The 15,419-nt window shown below is 39.9% G+C and overlaps 1 protein-coding gene across 6 annotated transcripts in view; it reads left to right on the top strand.

The window, feature by feature from the left end:
* Nucleotides 1–15,419, top strand: part of FNDC3B (fibronectin type III domain containing 3B) — a 331,748-nt gene that overhangs the window by 174,582 nt on the left and 141,747 nt on the right. For all 6 annotated transcript variants that reach the window (XM_046658126.1, XM_046658125.1, XM_046658127.1 and 3 more), the window contains exons 5-6: nucleotides 11,137–11,380; nucleotides 14,833–15,114. In XM_046658126.1, the coding sequence (XP_046514082.1) occupies nucleotides 11,137–11,380; nucleotides 14,833–15,114 (526 nt within the window). The remainder of the gene's footprint in view (nucleotides 1–11,136; nucleotides 11,381–14,832; nucleotides 15,115–15,419) is intronic.

The following is a 15,419-nucleotide window of genomic DNA, read 5'->3' as shown; positions in this document are numbered from 1 at the left end:
GTTAGTCTGATTAGGGTTGAAACCATGGGAATACAGGGCAAATCCTACAGTTGGGAAGACCATGGACATTACTTGGAGAGGCCTGTTTCACATCCCGCCATGGCTGCTCCCGTGTAACTTTTACAGATTCTTTCCCCACATATGGGAATACCTACTTGATGTGGTAGAGATGAGCATTAAGAGAGATGTCATGTGAGGTGTGTAGCCCAGTGGGCGTTCACTGAGCGGTAGCTGTTGCAATGAAGAAGACTGTTAGAACAATTTCAGTGACAGTTTGGCCATTTGCCTTCCTGAACCCATGTTGAGATCACATAGTATGAAGCAAATTTTTCCTTTTATTCTATACTGGCCATGGTTTTTCTCAGTTTTTTTAACTTCATCATTAACTTTTTGAATAATTTATATATAAAAATTTCTTAAACAGATGTCTTGAGTTTCATTTTCCATGCCTCCATAGTAATTTATGAAACATTTTTCAAATGTTACAGGGAAAAGCTTCACGTAGACCCAAAGGTTAAAAAAGCATATAAAAAAGAAAAAGTGAAACATCCAAGTTAATTTTCTGTCATTTGGGAAGCCATCTCTTCTTTTTCCAAATTGATGTAACCTGAAAATTTCAGATAGTAGTTAAAATAAGTGTTTTGGGGGTTATAGCAGAAGTACACACTTTACCTCATTCCATTGTTTTGGGGATTAGTTAATGGATAAAACCTGTTGCAATTATATATATTCCATTGCCCTTGTCCAGGGAGAGACGAGAAATCTATTTAAAAATGCATTTAAATTTTGGTTTGGTTGGTCATTCTCCAATGAGGATTGTTTCAAGAGTCGGCCAGAATCAGAGCCCCTGTGGAGAAATAATGGCGCCTGTTAGGTGGAAGCCCGGGAATGCTTTCCCCCATTTTGTTCAGCCAAGAGCTGAGCTATAAACATCAGCCTCGACTGCGTCCCTTTGGTAATTACAACCTGGAATTAAATCAGTGGTATGTTTCACCTTCAACACTGTGAAAATGATGAGCAGAAGGGACCGTGGGGGATTGCCCTTTGCCCTGACAGACCCATTTGGCAGCCAATAATAAAAGAATTGGAATCTCTTTCAAGGCTTTAAGTCCTTGGGAGGAATTGATTTTTCTATAGGAAGTTAGGAAAATGTTCCACAATCAGCAGAGTGTGTGCGTGAGGGTTGGGAGCTTGTGAGGAAAAGAGCAGAGGACTTAGTGTCCATTCTGCTTTAGTTTCCGTTATCAGCAGATTTGCAGCAACTTTATTTTTCGTTTTCTGGTTTATTTTGTCTGAGGAACGATTACAGAGAGGGTTGGCAATGCTAAATTAAAAGATGTACCAGGGAAATCCCCTGCCCTCAGAGCACGGTGAAGTTTCCTCTTTCTGAACCTTGTCTGTCTCTCTTTAGTCTGCATTTTCTCTTGGATTTCTTTCCTTTGTTTTGAGATCCTGGCATCCTGCTGTAGTAGAACACTGGATTAGCAGGAGGAAACATGAGCACAGGTGGGGCTTTGCCTCCAACTCCCTGTGTGATTTTAAGAATATTTTAAGTTAGTTATATGGGTGTTTCATTTGTTTGTTTATTTGATCATTGTTAGTTGTCTTCCCTTTTAGCATTTAAACTCCACAAGGCCAGGGACCCTAGTATCCTGTTCATCACTGGATCTCCACTTCCTTGCAAGGTGTCCAACACATAATAGGCATTTATCAAGATTTGGCTGGCTGGCTTGTTGAAGTCTTTTTTTTTTTTCACTGGGGAAGATTAGCCCTGAGCTAACAACTGTGCCAATCTTCCTCCACTTTATATTTGGGTTGCTGCCACGGCATGACTGACAAGAGGTGTAGGTCTGCACTCAGGATCTGAACCTGTGAACCTGGGCCACCAAAGTGAAGCGCACTGAACTTAACCTCTATACCACGGGGCCGGCCCTTGTTGGAGTCATTTTTATCTTGTGGAGGAAGGAGGGGAAAGGAAACTGTTTGACAATATCTGAGAATTTTTTCTCATCTAAAATTAGGTGATTCTCCTTTACTGTTCCTATTCCTTAAAAAAAAGGAGACCAAGTGAGAATCTAAGTAAGTTCTTAAGCAATCAATACCAAGACAGTGTAGTGCGCTCCTTTGTTATTTAGCATTCTATTGACAAGAATACTATTGTTCACTTCCATAGAAAAATGATAGTTTTTTCTCATAATAATAATATTGAGACAGTGTCACGTTTAGAAATGACTGCTGAATCATTAGTAAGGGTTAAATTATGCACATTACATTATAATTGGTTTTATTGCACATTTATTATGGTCCTTCTAAAGTTAGTAACCCATATTTCTCATATGTAACAACTCTTCTTAGAAAAACTTCTTTGCCCGATGTGTTGGGTACAAGACTTTACCAAAGTTAGGAGAATTTTATATTCCTACACACTCTTTGAAACGCGTCGGCTTTACAGACACAAACTTAACCACTCGGCCATGGGGCCAGCCCTGATAGCTTTATTAATATCTTAAAGGCAGCTCAATTTGGCACAAATTAAACCATCAGTTCTCTACTTTCTGTCTTCTGACAAATATCCTGTTCCTTAAAACAGCATTTCCATTTACTCTGAAATAATTGGTCCATTCTATTGCTCAAAACTCTCTGGATGTAATTCTGCTCACTGGTCCAGTGTTCTTATGTGACACACAAGTATTGGGGAGGATTACATTTGATTTTTGATCTTCAAATGTGGTTCTTTTTGGTATTTAGGTTGTTGATATACAATAAAATAAGACAGAAAAGGCACAGCATTTCCAGTCAGAGTACTAGGCTATGAATCTTGTCACCCACTTAGCTGGCCTTAAGTTACTTAATTGCTCCTGAAGATTTTTTTATCTAGAATTTAAAGCTACGATGTTGCCTATGTTAGAGGCTCTTCTGAGTATCATGCACGTTAAGTTCTGTGCCTGGCACTTTATAAACTATTAAGTGATATACAAATCATAGGAGTTGTCATTGTCACCTTTAATTGTTATACTGAATTAATCAGTTTGCCATTTTGCCTTCAACATCAATATCCAGGGCTATATTTCGGCTTGAAGAAGAGGCCTCTCAGCTCTCAGCAGTGTCTTGAGAAGCCTAGCTCTCTCTAAACAGGAGCCTGTCTATCGCCTGGCTAGACAGGGTTCAGGCAGCTGAAGTGTGAACAGAGCTGGAGCCAGCTGAAGACCCAGCCTTGGTTCTGCGGTTCATAAGATCTGTCTCAAACTATGCCCCCTCGGCTGTAGCGTCACATATGTTACTGAAGTAGTTGCAGACATACCACAGAAGATGGACTTGTTTCCATCCTCCTCTCCAGCCCTCAGTGGCTTTAGTTATAAATCATTGAGTAATCACCTGGAGAAAGCCAGGTGTGTGTTAACGTACTGAAAGTCGATTTCATTTATATATGCCCTAGTTGTGCTCTTTTTTCCAGATTAAAGATTTACGTAAGTGTGAGTAGCTTGGCTTGCTTCCGTATGTATAAAAGTGTTGGCACTTAAAAAGCCAGCAGCGTGGGGATTGCCATTTATGAGAGTGTCTCCTTATCTTAGTCACCTCTGCAGCAAGCATGTCTGGAAGGCTCATGACCAGAAGTACTGAGGACAAGTGCCGTATCAGTACCTTTAACTCGTGATGCCCTGTACAGCCACCTCAGATTTGTTACGCGAATCTAACCATCCCCCGCATCTGTACCTTAGCCCTGGCCTGGAGTTGGCGTGTGGGTTAAAGATTAAGCACCAATGGAAAATTTAAAATTTCTAGATATAAATGTGAGTAGGTAAAATGGTTGGGTAATGTTTGTTCATTCATGAATCACCTCATCACTTAAAACTTTAGGTTTGGTTATCTATGAAGTGGATGAAATTGGTTGTTTACTTAACCATTGGCAAGTACTGGGTTGTTTTTTTCTTGATTCAGGAGACGATATCTATTATCAATCTGTAACCATTCTGCAAGATGATGGTTTGATATTATATAAAGGGCCCTTAGAAACCTAGATGTGTCACCAATAATTTATTTTTCCATTTCGCGGCAAAAATAACCGTGCTGTATGGCAAAAGGAGCTGGTCCTAAACCTAGAGGGTTTATTGTCTCAGAACGTTAATGATAAGGAAGCAATAGAAAGAGCAGCTATGATTTCATCAGTGTTAGCCGTTACAGATATGAAGAGAAATGAGATTGAGAAGTAGTGTTTGTGTTTTCAGCCACAGTTGTAATCACTGAATTTGAAAAGACAGAAAAGTAAGTCAGGAGATTTAGGAAATATGTTCAATTCTGCCCCCAGTTTTAAGTCAAGTAGCTCAACTTCATCTGTAAAACAGAATGATCACTTGCTCGTGTAACTCGTTGGTGGCTCTTTGAGTATTCCTTTCTTCCAGTTCTCACTTTCTTCTAATGGTGCTTGGGTGATGGTGGTGGGACTTTCATCCATAGCAGCGAAAAGGGGATGGACGAGGGAAGGTAGAGTCCTTATGTTTCAGATTTCTACCCTCCGTGAAGAACAAACTTGCTTTTCCTCTTTCGTATCGTTCACTGTGTTAGAAGACGCAGAGTGAGGAGTTCGTGCAGAAAGGAGAGGTGGGAGCCAATGCTCTGTATTCTTGGTTGGTAAGGAGTAAAACCCCTCAGCTGCATCGAGGATTGCAGTAGAACTTCCATTGGAAGAGTATAATTTTTCTGTGTCTGTCTTGTGGTAAAACCGCGCTTCAAATAAGAGGGTCAGGAATGACAGATCTGGAATTAACTGGGTTTAGATTATCTGGAGTTTTAGAGTAGCATGTCAGATATTTACCTGAGTTATGGGGGGAGAATTTGATAATGAATGTGTTAGTAACTCCTGTAGACATTAAATCTAAGCAGATTGGGGCTGGCCCAGTGGCATGGTGGTTGGGTTTGTGCGTTCCACTTCAGCAGCCCAGGGTTCGTGGGTGCAGATCTCCGGCATGGACCTACACACTGCTCGTTGAGCCATGCTGTGGCAGCATCCCGTGTACAAAGTGGAGGAAGATTGGCACAAATTTTAGCTCAGGGACAATCTTCCTCAAACCAAAAAAAGAGGAAGATTGGCAACGGATGTTGGCCCAGGGCCACTCTTCCTTCTCCCTTCTTCCCTCCCAAATCTAAGCAGATAAGCTATTTTTTTCTTTTTGCTTGCTTTTTAACTCATTTGTTCATTTAGCCAACAGTTATTGAAAGCCTTCTGTGTGCCCAGGTGCCCTTGAGGGACTTGGACTTGGGTGGGAGACAGATCTGTAATCCACGCTGCAGGACAGAGGTGCTGGTGGAGGCGGGAGCTCCAGTCTGGCTGGGAGAAGCCTGGACTGTTGGCCTGCTCATCCCTCCGTCTAGGCAGCTGTTTTGCTTTGTATCACCCAGGCTTTTCTTATCCTTGCTTGCTGCTTGTGTGCTCAGCGTCAGCTGAGACTTCTTCCCTTCCCGGAATGGCCTGGGAGCCCACTTCAAGTCTGTTGGCAGCAGTTAGGAATTGAACTGGAGCCCGACTTTCAAAACTCATTTGGTCCCAGTTTTGTGTGTGCAGGCAGCTCAGTCAGTGCTCTTGCCACCGCAGCAAGCTGGCTGCCAGACCTTGCGCACCGCCTGTGTGCATGTGGGTTCCTATGTGTCCACGTGTAGTCTGCTCTGCCCACTTCCTGGATCATCCCTGGCCATCTGGGGCAGGCTTTTAAAATTTTTCTTTTGACTTCCATCATTGAGGCTCTTCTTTTCATTCTTGTCACTTGCAATCCAGAACTAGAAGGGGAGAGTTTTAGGAACTCAGGAGTTTACTAAAATTCCTGTGGAGCGTTTTAGTTCAGTAAGGGGAACTGCCGTCTTTGTCTGTTAGGACACTTGAAGTGTAAGTGTTTTTAAGAGATCCTTTTTATTCTTGGACTCAAAATTGCCCTTCCCTCCCCTCATAGCTCTCCGAGCTTGAGTGAGTTAGCTTAACTTCCCTGAGCTTCATTCCTCTTATCTCTAAAATAGATCTAACTGTATATGCCTCACAGGATTGCTGGAGGGTTTAAGGAGGTGGCAATATTAATAGTAGTAATTGCCAGGTAAGATTTTTCTATTACGTGTCAGTTACTTTTCCTAAGTGCATGTTAAGGACCTTAACATGTGTTGCTTTATTTCAGGTAGACGATGTTGAAGCAGAGCAGCGGGTATTCAATAAATATTGGTTGTATATTGAATCCTTTCACATCTCTTAATAACCCAGCTATCCAATTTCTTATAGTTCACTATTTACATATTTATTTCTCAGCATACATAACTTCTGTATAATTCTCCCCATAATGAAAACTTTGGGTGCAGACCAGAAGGAAAACCTGGTTCTGCAACTCAACTAGCCGTACACCTTAATCATGCAATGCTTTGTTCCTCCTGTACAGCAGGGGTGCTGCTAACTAGTTCTCCAGCAGTTAAATGAGAGAACCCATGTCCGGCAGCTGGCAGAGCACTGCCTCTGGCTATGAGTTGCTTTCTCATCTCCCTCCCCATGCCGCTCTCTTCTCCTCCCTCTTGCTGTTGCCTTCAGGCTATTTTATTTTCTTTTAATGGTTCTCTTGGTCATACTTCTAAAAACACTCCTGCAAGTAAGGCAAACATTCTCCCTGTTTAACCTTTTGTGCCTTGTTCTCAAAGCCTCTCGTCCTTGTGTCTAGGCCAGAGGATAACAGGAATACCAGACACCAGAAGTTTCTCAGTAAATACTGATGGAACAGAATGAAAGGACATGATAAAGAATCAAACAGGCTGCTGTTTGCCGTCAGGCTGACCTCCTTCCTTAGCCTGAGGAAGGTGGCTCAGTGTTCGTTCTGAGGATAAGTGCTTTACTTCTTAAACAGGGCTCTTTTTAAGCAGACAAGGCTGGTAGAGCTTAAGGTGGAGGAAACGGGGGAGGCTCTAACAGGTAGTGCATTAGTTTTGGGGGCTACCACACACTGGGTGCTTCAACGACAGAAATTATTTCCTTGCAATTTTGGAGGCCACAAGTTTGGTTTCTTCTGAGGCCTCTCTCCTCGGTTTGTAGATGGCTGTCTGTCTTTGGTGTCTTTACATGGTCTTCCCTCTGCGTGTCTGTGTCCTAATTTCCTCCTCTCGTAAGGATATCAGTCATACTGGATTAGGGCCCACCCAGATGACCTCATTTTACCGTATTTACCTCTTTAAATGCCCCGTTTTCAAATACAGTCACATGCTGAGGTACTGGGAGTTAGGATTTCAATAATGAACTCTGGGAGTGGAGGTGGGGGGCGTAATTCAGCCCGTAACCCGTGGCAACCTGAGAACCTAGCACAGTGATCTTTTCCAAGGGTCTGCCCTTCTCTGGAGAAGATATGTGAGTGACTGTTCTGTTGAGTCACAGAGCTAGGAAAAATCTGGATGAATATTTCATTTTGATTTCTGAAAAAACAATACTTTGTTCTGATTTCTGCACAGCACTTCATAAGACAGTCTAATTTTTCTCTTTATATTATTCTTAGGCTATGTAGATAAATCTTACTACTTAGCACCTGTTTTTTTCTCACCTTTGAATATCTAGTACTTAGCTCATGGTATATGTCAGGAGGTAATTGTTGAATTGAATACAGGTGATTTTTCTGCCTCTGGACATTGTCACAATTTCATTCATCCCCAAAGGAAATGAATCTGTCTTTTCCATGGTCCTTTGTGAAGAATGAAGGCACATTTTATTGCCTCAGGGTTTTTGGAGTGAACTCTTTCTAATGTCTAAATTCTGCTACATATAGTAATATATTTCTTTATCAACTTTTTTTTTTTTTTGTGAGGAAGATTGGCCCTGAGTGAACATCTGTTGCCAATCTTCCTCTTTTTGCTTGAGAAAGGTTGTCCCTGAGCTAACATCTGTGCCAGTCTTCCTCTATTTTGTATTTGGGAAGCTCCCACAGCATGGCTTGATGAGTGGTGTGTAGGTCCTTGCCAGGGATCCAAACCTGTGAACCTGGGCTGCCAAAGCACAGCATGCAAACTTAACCACTACACCAGTGGGCAGGCCCCATGAACCATGTTTTTTAAGCAAAGAATATCATTGCCACCATTTCCTGAGTTGCTTATTATTTTGTGTGTTATTATTGCTCCTCAGACTTTCTTATTCTTTGGGGGAACATAGACGTCATTTCCTTAAGACATAAATCAAAACTGAATTTGATAATTAAATATGCTGCAATTTGTGTTATGGAAGAAAAATAAAATAGCACGTATGTTTGATTTTTGTTTCTGATTGTCAGAATTAGTATTTTATTTATTAAAATATTTTTAATGATAATTCTTAATAGGTGAGAGAGCAGATTTCCGAAAATGTCCTACTACAAGTATACGTGTAAATCAACATCTTTCACAAATATCACAGAAAAATTTAGGATAATTAAAAGTGGTAGTATCACACAATTATCATACATGCAGGCAATTTGTGGTTTCAAAATGCTACTTAGTTTTCTAACTGGAACCCTATTTTTTTGTGAAGGGTAATTTATACTGCAGATGTACTAATTTTTTAAATTAATGGAAATACTTATTCTTACAAACTATAGTAGTAAAAAGATAACGTTTCAGCTCTGTATCTCTTCTTTTTGTTTCTTTTTATTTCCTTGACTAGAATTCTTTTTGTGCTTTTTGTCCAACTTTTTTTTTTTTAAAAAGCGCTTCATTTTGACAAGTCAGAAATTAAATGATAAAATGAGAATAAATTCTTTTCGTTATAACTACCCCTGTTTACAAGCCCAGAGTTCTTTGTATTTAGAGAGCCTTGTTCTTTTTTTTTTTTTTTTTTGAGGAAGGTTAGCCCTGAGCTAACTACTGCCAGTCCTCCTCTTTTTTGCTGAGGAAGCCTGGCCCTTAGCTAACATCTGTGCCCATCTCCCTCTACTTTATATGTGGGACGCCTACCACAGCATGGCATGCCAAGCGGTGCCATGTCCACACCCGGGATCCGAATCGGCGAACCCTGGGCCGCTGAGAAGCGGAACGTGCAAACTAAACGGCTGCGCCACTGGGCCGGCCCCTGAGACCCTTGTTCTTGTCTTATTACATGCTCAGCTCCATGTGGCTGGTTGACCATTGGAAGTTTTACAGTGACTGAAATCACGAAGGTTTATAAATTTCTAGAGAACAAATACTTCTTTGAACCTTCCAGTGTGTAGCACAGGATTGAATGAAGATTCCGTGAAAGAGGGACACTTTTTCCCTCTTTTTTCTCAATAGGCAGTCACAGGGTGGGGAGAAATAAGACACTATAGAATAATGCGTGTTTGTATCAGATGGTAAGAAAAATCCATATTTATATTAAAATTGTACAAGTGTGCTGCTAAATATTATATGCATGCTCTTCATTTTAGACAAAATAGAAGATGCTTTGATGGTAATTATTAGTACATACAGTAGAATTTGCAATGTCATGGTTTAAGCCCCATTTCACATATACCTGTAAATTAGAGGCATGCTTTCATAAATGAGGTTAACGTGATTAGCTTGCCAAGGCCCAGAAAAGGTTGCATTTATTAAATAATTTATAAAAAGCTGCGTCGTAAGCTTTAGGAGGGAGTATGACTCAGAATCTTAATTTTATGGAGTTAATGTAGCTTTATTAATGAACTGTTAACATAGTAATTAATTCTGAAACTATTATGTTAATAGATTCATTAATAGACATAAAGATCTTTGTTTTCTTAACATAAAGATTAATGGCTGTTAATTCAAACTAAACCTATCCTATAGACTAAAGTACAGATTAACGTTGATAAACTTCCTATTTTGTTTTGAACAGTATTTTTAAAAAGGAAGCTTCATATAAATTTTTTTTTATTAGGGTGTTTTAGACATGATTAAGTCATTTTATTTTGGCCTTTAATCAGCCTCCTGAGGTGTAATGAGAAATCGATTTCAATATACAAGTTTAATTTCCAGTGTGTTTTTCCCCTTGAAAACCAAAACTTCCTACCAGTGAGTGTGCTTGAGTGTGTTAAATACTTGATTAGACCAGCTGGTCTCTGGCAACCTGATCCTGGCTTCCGCGTTTACTCTTACGCCATCATTGTCCCCTTCCTTTCGGGACCCTAACCCAGGGGCCATTCTCTCAGCTGTCCCAGCTCTGTTTGAGTTCTCTGAAGCCTTCCTGGGTCTGCCAGTCCATGCTCCTGTTCTCTTTACCCCACTGCTTTACGTTTTGATTATAGTACCTGTGGTGTTAGGTATTTCTTATCTTGTGTTTCAACAAAATTGCTTGCTCTTAGAGTGGGTAGGATGAAGTTGGCCACAAAGGCAATAAACTGGCTTTGTACTGCCTTATGTTACTTTCCTGGGGTGAATTAAAGAAACATTTGAAGAAAGTATGAAGAGAGTAGTGATGGGCTCATTCTACTCATAACAGGTCCCTTGTCTAGTGTCTCCCTGTGCAACACTCATTACATCATCAGGATATCTTGGCAGCACAGGTGTCCTTGATTTGGGATTGCTCAAGTTTTTCATTGGTTGGAATCCCCTCATTTCATCCACATCCTTGGTCCCAGATTAAATGGCCTTTTGGTACTCTTATGGCTTCTGAACTTAATGTTCCCGTTGTTCGTAGAGCCTTATGATGATGGAACTTTGCGTGCTAAAGCGGGAATGGGGTTGAGTGTTATTAGGCACATCTGCAAACTCAGTCCTATTATGTGACCTAGAAAGTCTCTTCTATGTGGAAAACCACTGAACTGATAGTTATACTCAAAATCACTCCTGAAGTCAACTTAAGCACACATTAAATTCATTTGTATTGGATGAAGTCTTCAGAAGTCTTCTTCCAAGTCAAGATTTATCTGAAAATTTTACGAGACAAATGAGATTTATTATCAAGCTATTGATCTCTCCAAAAAGTTTTGTGTAATCAGAATCAGGTGGTTGATGAAAAGTTTATTTAAAAAATTTTAATGGTTAAATGTTATTACTTCTAGAACTCAGTTAACTAGTTAAATCAGAGAACCAAAATTTGACACACACTAATTTTTTTTCTGTGGAGGAGGGAAAATGAAAATTAAGGGGGAAGTAATAAAATACTGTATATATTCACAGGATATTTGCTAATAATACCTACTACGCTCTTTCTCTTCTCTTTAGGTGATTGAAGACAATACTGGAGTCCGCCGGGTGGTGGTCACACCCCAGTCTCCTGAGTGTTACCCCCCAAGCTACCCCTCGGCCATGTCTCCAACCCATCACCTCCCCCCCTACCTGACTCACCATCCACATTTTATTCATAACTCACACACAGCTTACTACCCACCTGTTACCGGACCTGGAGATATGCCGCCTCAGTTTTTTCCTCAGCATCATCTTCCCCCTACAATATATGGCGAACAAGGTAAGTAGATTATTGCTGGCATCGGGAGCTGTTGAAACTGATTACAACATTTGTGTAGCTTCAAACAGCCAGAGAGCCCTTTGTTTCCTCTGTAATGAGCAAGGTAGAAGAGGATCTCTCTGCTGTGTGAAGTTGGTGGGAGATTCCTAGCTTCCTTTGTCCTGAATTGTGTCTTGGAAAATTTACTTGAGAGTTGCGTTTCTTTCTTTCTTTATATTTTCCCAAATTCTGCCCCTTATCTCCCCGCGAAGAGCAGGGAGTGGGGTTGCCTTTTCTTATTTTAGAAAAGAAGCAGTGATCTATCATACGTTCCCGTGTCCCGTTAACATATTTTTGTGTGAGAGTGGCCTGAGGCAGAACAGCACGTTATTTCCTAGTCATCCGTGTGGTCCAGCTGTAGAAGGGGAATTAAGTCTTCTCTGCCCATTTCCAATGATAGAAGACTGAGGTCTCAGTAACCTTTGGATTTCCTGAATGCTCTGTGTTGCAATCTTGGTAGAACTCAGAGTCCCCTTGCTGTTGACACAGCCCTCCCGAACCCTGTTTTTAGTGTAAGAATAGCCATTAGTGTAGCCCTAGTTTCACTGGTTGTTAGACAAATACTTACCTTGAAATGAAAGAGTCTCAGAGATGCCGACATTATGTCTTTTTAGTTTTGGCCTTGGTGTTGGTTTAGTCTAAAGCTCTTCTCTATCAAAATGGATGCTAAGAAACTAGATAAGTGAGAATAAAAGTTAGACTGTAACCTCTAGGACTTTTCCAAGTGATTTTCATTACAAATTGAAGCATTTTATTGCTTTAAACATTTATGATGTTGGTTCAGATAAATTGTATGAGAAATGCGTGTTACACTGTAGAGTTTTGGAGCAAGTTATCACCTCATTTTCTTTTGTGAGGTGTGTATATATATATATATATACACACATACATATTTTGTCCCCTGTATATTCATCTCATATTGTAATTTTTTCTTGTTAACAAAAGAAAATTTTGAGGTGAGTATTTGAAGTGAAATATCCTGTTGTAACTTAGGGATAGAATTTGATTGGCTATTTGTTTATAGTAGTTATAAAGAAATTTAGTATAATTCAAAGAATCAGTAGCTATGGGGTAGGAAGAGATGATAGCGAAAGATGAAATCAGTATTTTGATTTCATAGGGGTATCAATAACTTTCTATTAATTTAATCTTCTTGCCTACTGACATAACACTCCAAAACATCAGATAGTGGGCATTTCCATGAAAACATTCAGGCAAAAATGGAAAAAGTTCAGTTAATTGTAATTTTTAAAAAAGTATTCAGTGCTTTGACACAGTATACATTAAATATATGAGCGTTTGTGAGTTTTCTGGTTGGGTCTGAGCTTAATGACATCGTGAAAATGAAAAGCGTTGGCTGTTGACTCATCGCTTGATGAAGAGTGTCTGACCTGCCTGTTTTAGCCATCTGTTAGTCAGATACCACATAACTACTGTTTTGTAAATGGCGTCCTTTGCAATTTTAGATAACAGTATGATTTAAATCATCATTAGAATTATGAAAAAAATTAGTATCTTCATTTTATAGTGTATTTTGGTTTAATTTCATTAAACTAACACAGAGCAATAATGTATAAATAAAAGTGCCTTCATTGATTTCGAATTAAAGCAGTACAGTAAAACAAAATACTTTTGATTTATAAATAAAGAGCCGTTTATATATTCTCTTACCTTAGTTCTTAATGTGCATATCTAAAAGCTATTTAAACATTCAGTTTCCCAAATCATAAGAGTTTAAAAAGTTCTAGACATGTTTTCAAAGATTATTATATTAGTTCCCATGGTGAATATTTTAAATCTCAAGTGTAATGCATTCTGATTTTTAAAACATTTGCCATTCTTTTTGTATGTTTGGATGTAATTCATTTGGGCATATGCTCTTTGAGGAGGGTTGTATTTGTTTTTTCACACTTTCTAGTGCACATTGGTTGTCTTGTGAAGATGTGCTTTTAAAAATCTTCCTTAAGGTACATGAACAGAAAGAAAATGAAAAGTGGAGCTTTGCCCTGGAACAACTGAAACATCAGTTGTGAAGTGACATGGGGTGACCCTGCGTTCCTGGGGTGCCTGGGGCAGTCCTGGTGTAGGTCTTCATTGTCTAGAGAAATGATTATGAGTGCTCCCTTTTTGCTCTCATAAGTGTTCGGGTTTGGATGGTAATCTTTATGGTCACTCTATGCACTTGGGGCCCTTTTCTCTTATAAACACGTAAGGACTCAATCTCTGTGTTAGGTATTATTGTTTTTATTAATGCCTAAATATAATTTTAAATTGACTTAAAAATTTATGTTTAAAATAAATGTTTTCCCTTAAGATCATGAGATTATTTTGCAGGCTTCCATTTTCTTTGAGCTACTTAAAAATATGCATAGTGAAGGCAGGTGACATTCTACTGGTCAATGCGTTCTTGTCTCCTCATTACTCCAAAATAGAAGTTTGGGACCACAGCTTCTTATATTTGGCATCAAGTTGTGGAGATGGCTTATATTTACCCCTGCAATTTCTCCTTGAACATTCTGATTCTGTGAGCTTTGGTTGTGGTTTGATGAGCAGTGCCATGTCCGCGCTCAGGATTCGAACCAACGAAACACTGGGCCGCCTGCAGCAGAGTGTGCGAACTTAACCACTTGGCCACGGGGCCAGCCCTGCTTTGGTCATTTTTAATGGAAATTTCTCATCTCCTCATTTTACTAAGTTTTGTTCAAATATTGCCTCTTTGATTTGCCACAAATAATTCCTGATATTCTGGTTGCTCTAGACTTCCCAGCAGAAATGCTGTTCTATCCACAAGGATAAGTACGCCTTTAAATGTCTATTCTAAAGACATATTTAAGGGGGTGATTTATTCGTTCTAACTTTTTTGTATATTGCAACTACTGAAAACATTTTGAGAGGCAAAATCAGACTTAGTTATAAATTCAGCTAGAATATGAATGCTATGTAGACCGTAACCTTGTCTTCTGTTCAGTATTTTCCATAATTTCTGGAACATTCCTCAACACACAGTATAGTTTTTAATGATTATTCTTTGATTGGTTAGAAACGAATGGGAATATTTTAAACATGCATGATATGTATATCATCTTGTCTTCTTTTTTTTTTTGCTGAGGAAGACTCGCCCTGAGCTGACATTGGTTGCCAGTCTTCCTCTATTTTGTTTGTGAGCTGCCACCACAGCATGGCCTGACGAGTGGTGTAGGTCCACACCAGGGGACTGAACCCGAGCCACCGAGTAGAGTGTGCTGAACTTAACCACTAGGCCTCCAGGGCTGGCCTTCACTTTCTTTAAAATAGTTTTTGTATATATTTAGTAATATTTTAAACATCTTTATGAGTCAGGTCTTTTGACCGTTGGATAATTTATTATTGCAAATGTACACTGAGCTTGCATTTGTCACAATCATCCATTTTAGAAATTATACCACTCTATGGAATGTCGAGCTACATTACACGGGAAGACCAGTACAGCAAGCCTCCACACAAAAAACTGAAAGACCGCCAGATCGACCGCCAGAATCGCCTCAACAGCCCTCCGTCTTCGATCTACAAAAGCAGCTGCACAACCGTGTACAATGGCTACGGGAAGGGCCACAGCGGTGGAGGCGGGGGAGGCGGCAGCGGTGGTGGTCCGGGAATTAAGAAAACAGAGCGGCGAGCAAGAAGCAGTCCGAAGTCGAATGATTCAGACTTGCAAGGTAATGTGCAAAGACGTTTGCTATAAAGAGTGAGTTAGGGGACAGGGACGTCCTAAAAGAAACATGTTTTACGTTAGAACGTTATTTCATCATGCTTGATCATTCTGCTAGGAATAATTGGCTAGACCTTCTCTGAGCTTTCTCTTGGAACAGAATGTTGCATCGTCTTTTTTATTAATTCTTCCTGGCAGATATATGATTTTTCGGTCAAATGTGCTGTGTAACCTTCTACTTAATCCCAGGAACACGGATCTGAAAGTGTTTTCACGTTAGCCTCCTTTGCTGCTTCACTCTAAGTAGACAGA

Source organism: Equus quagga, chromosome 4 (assembly GCF_021613505.1).
Source record: "Equus quagga isolate Etosha38 chromosome 4, UCLA_HA_Equagga_1.0, whole genome shotgun sequence".
Classification (NCBI taxonomy): domain Eukaryota; kingdom Metazoa; phylum Chordata; class Mammalia; order Perissodactyla; family Equidae; genus Equus; species Equus quagga.
Note: the sequence above shows the minus strand (reverse complement) of the source record. Positions and strands in the feature narration are given on the sequence as shown.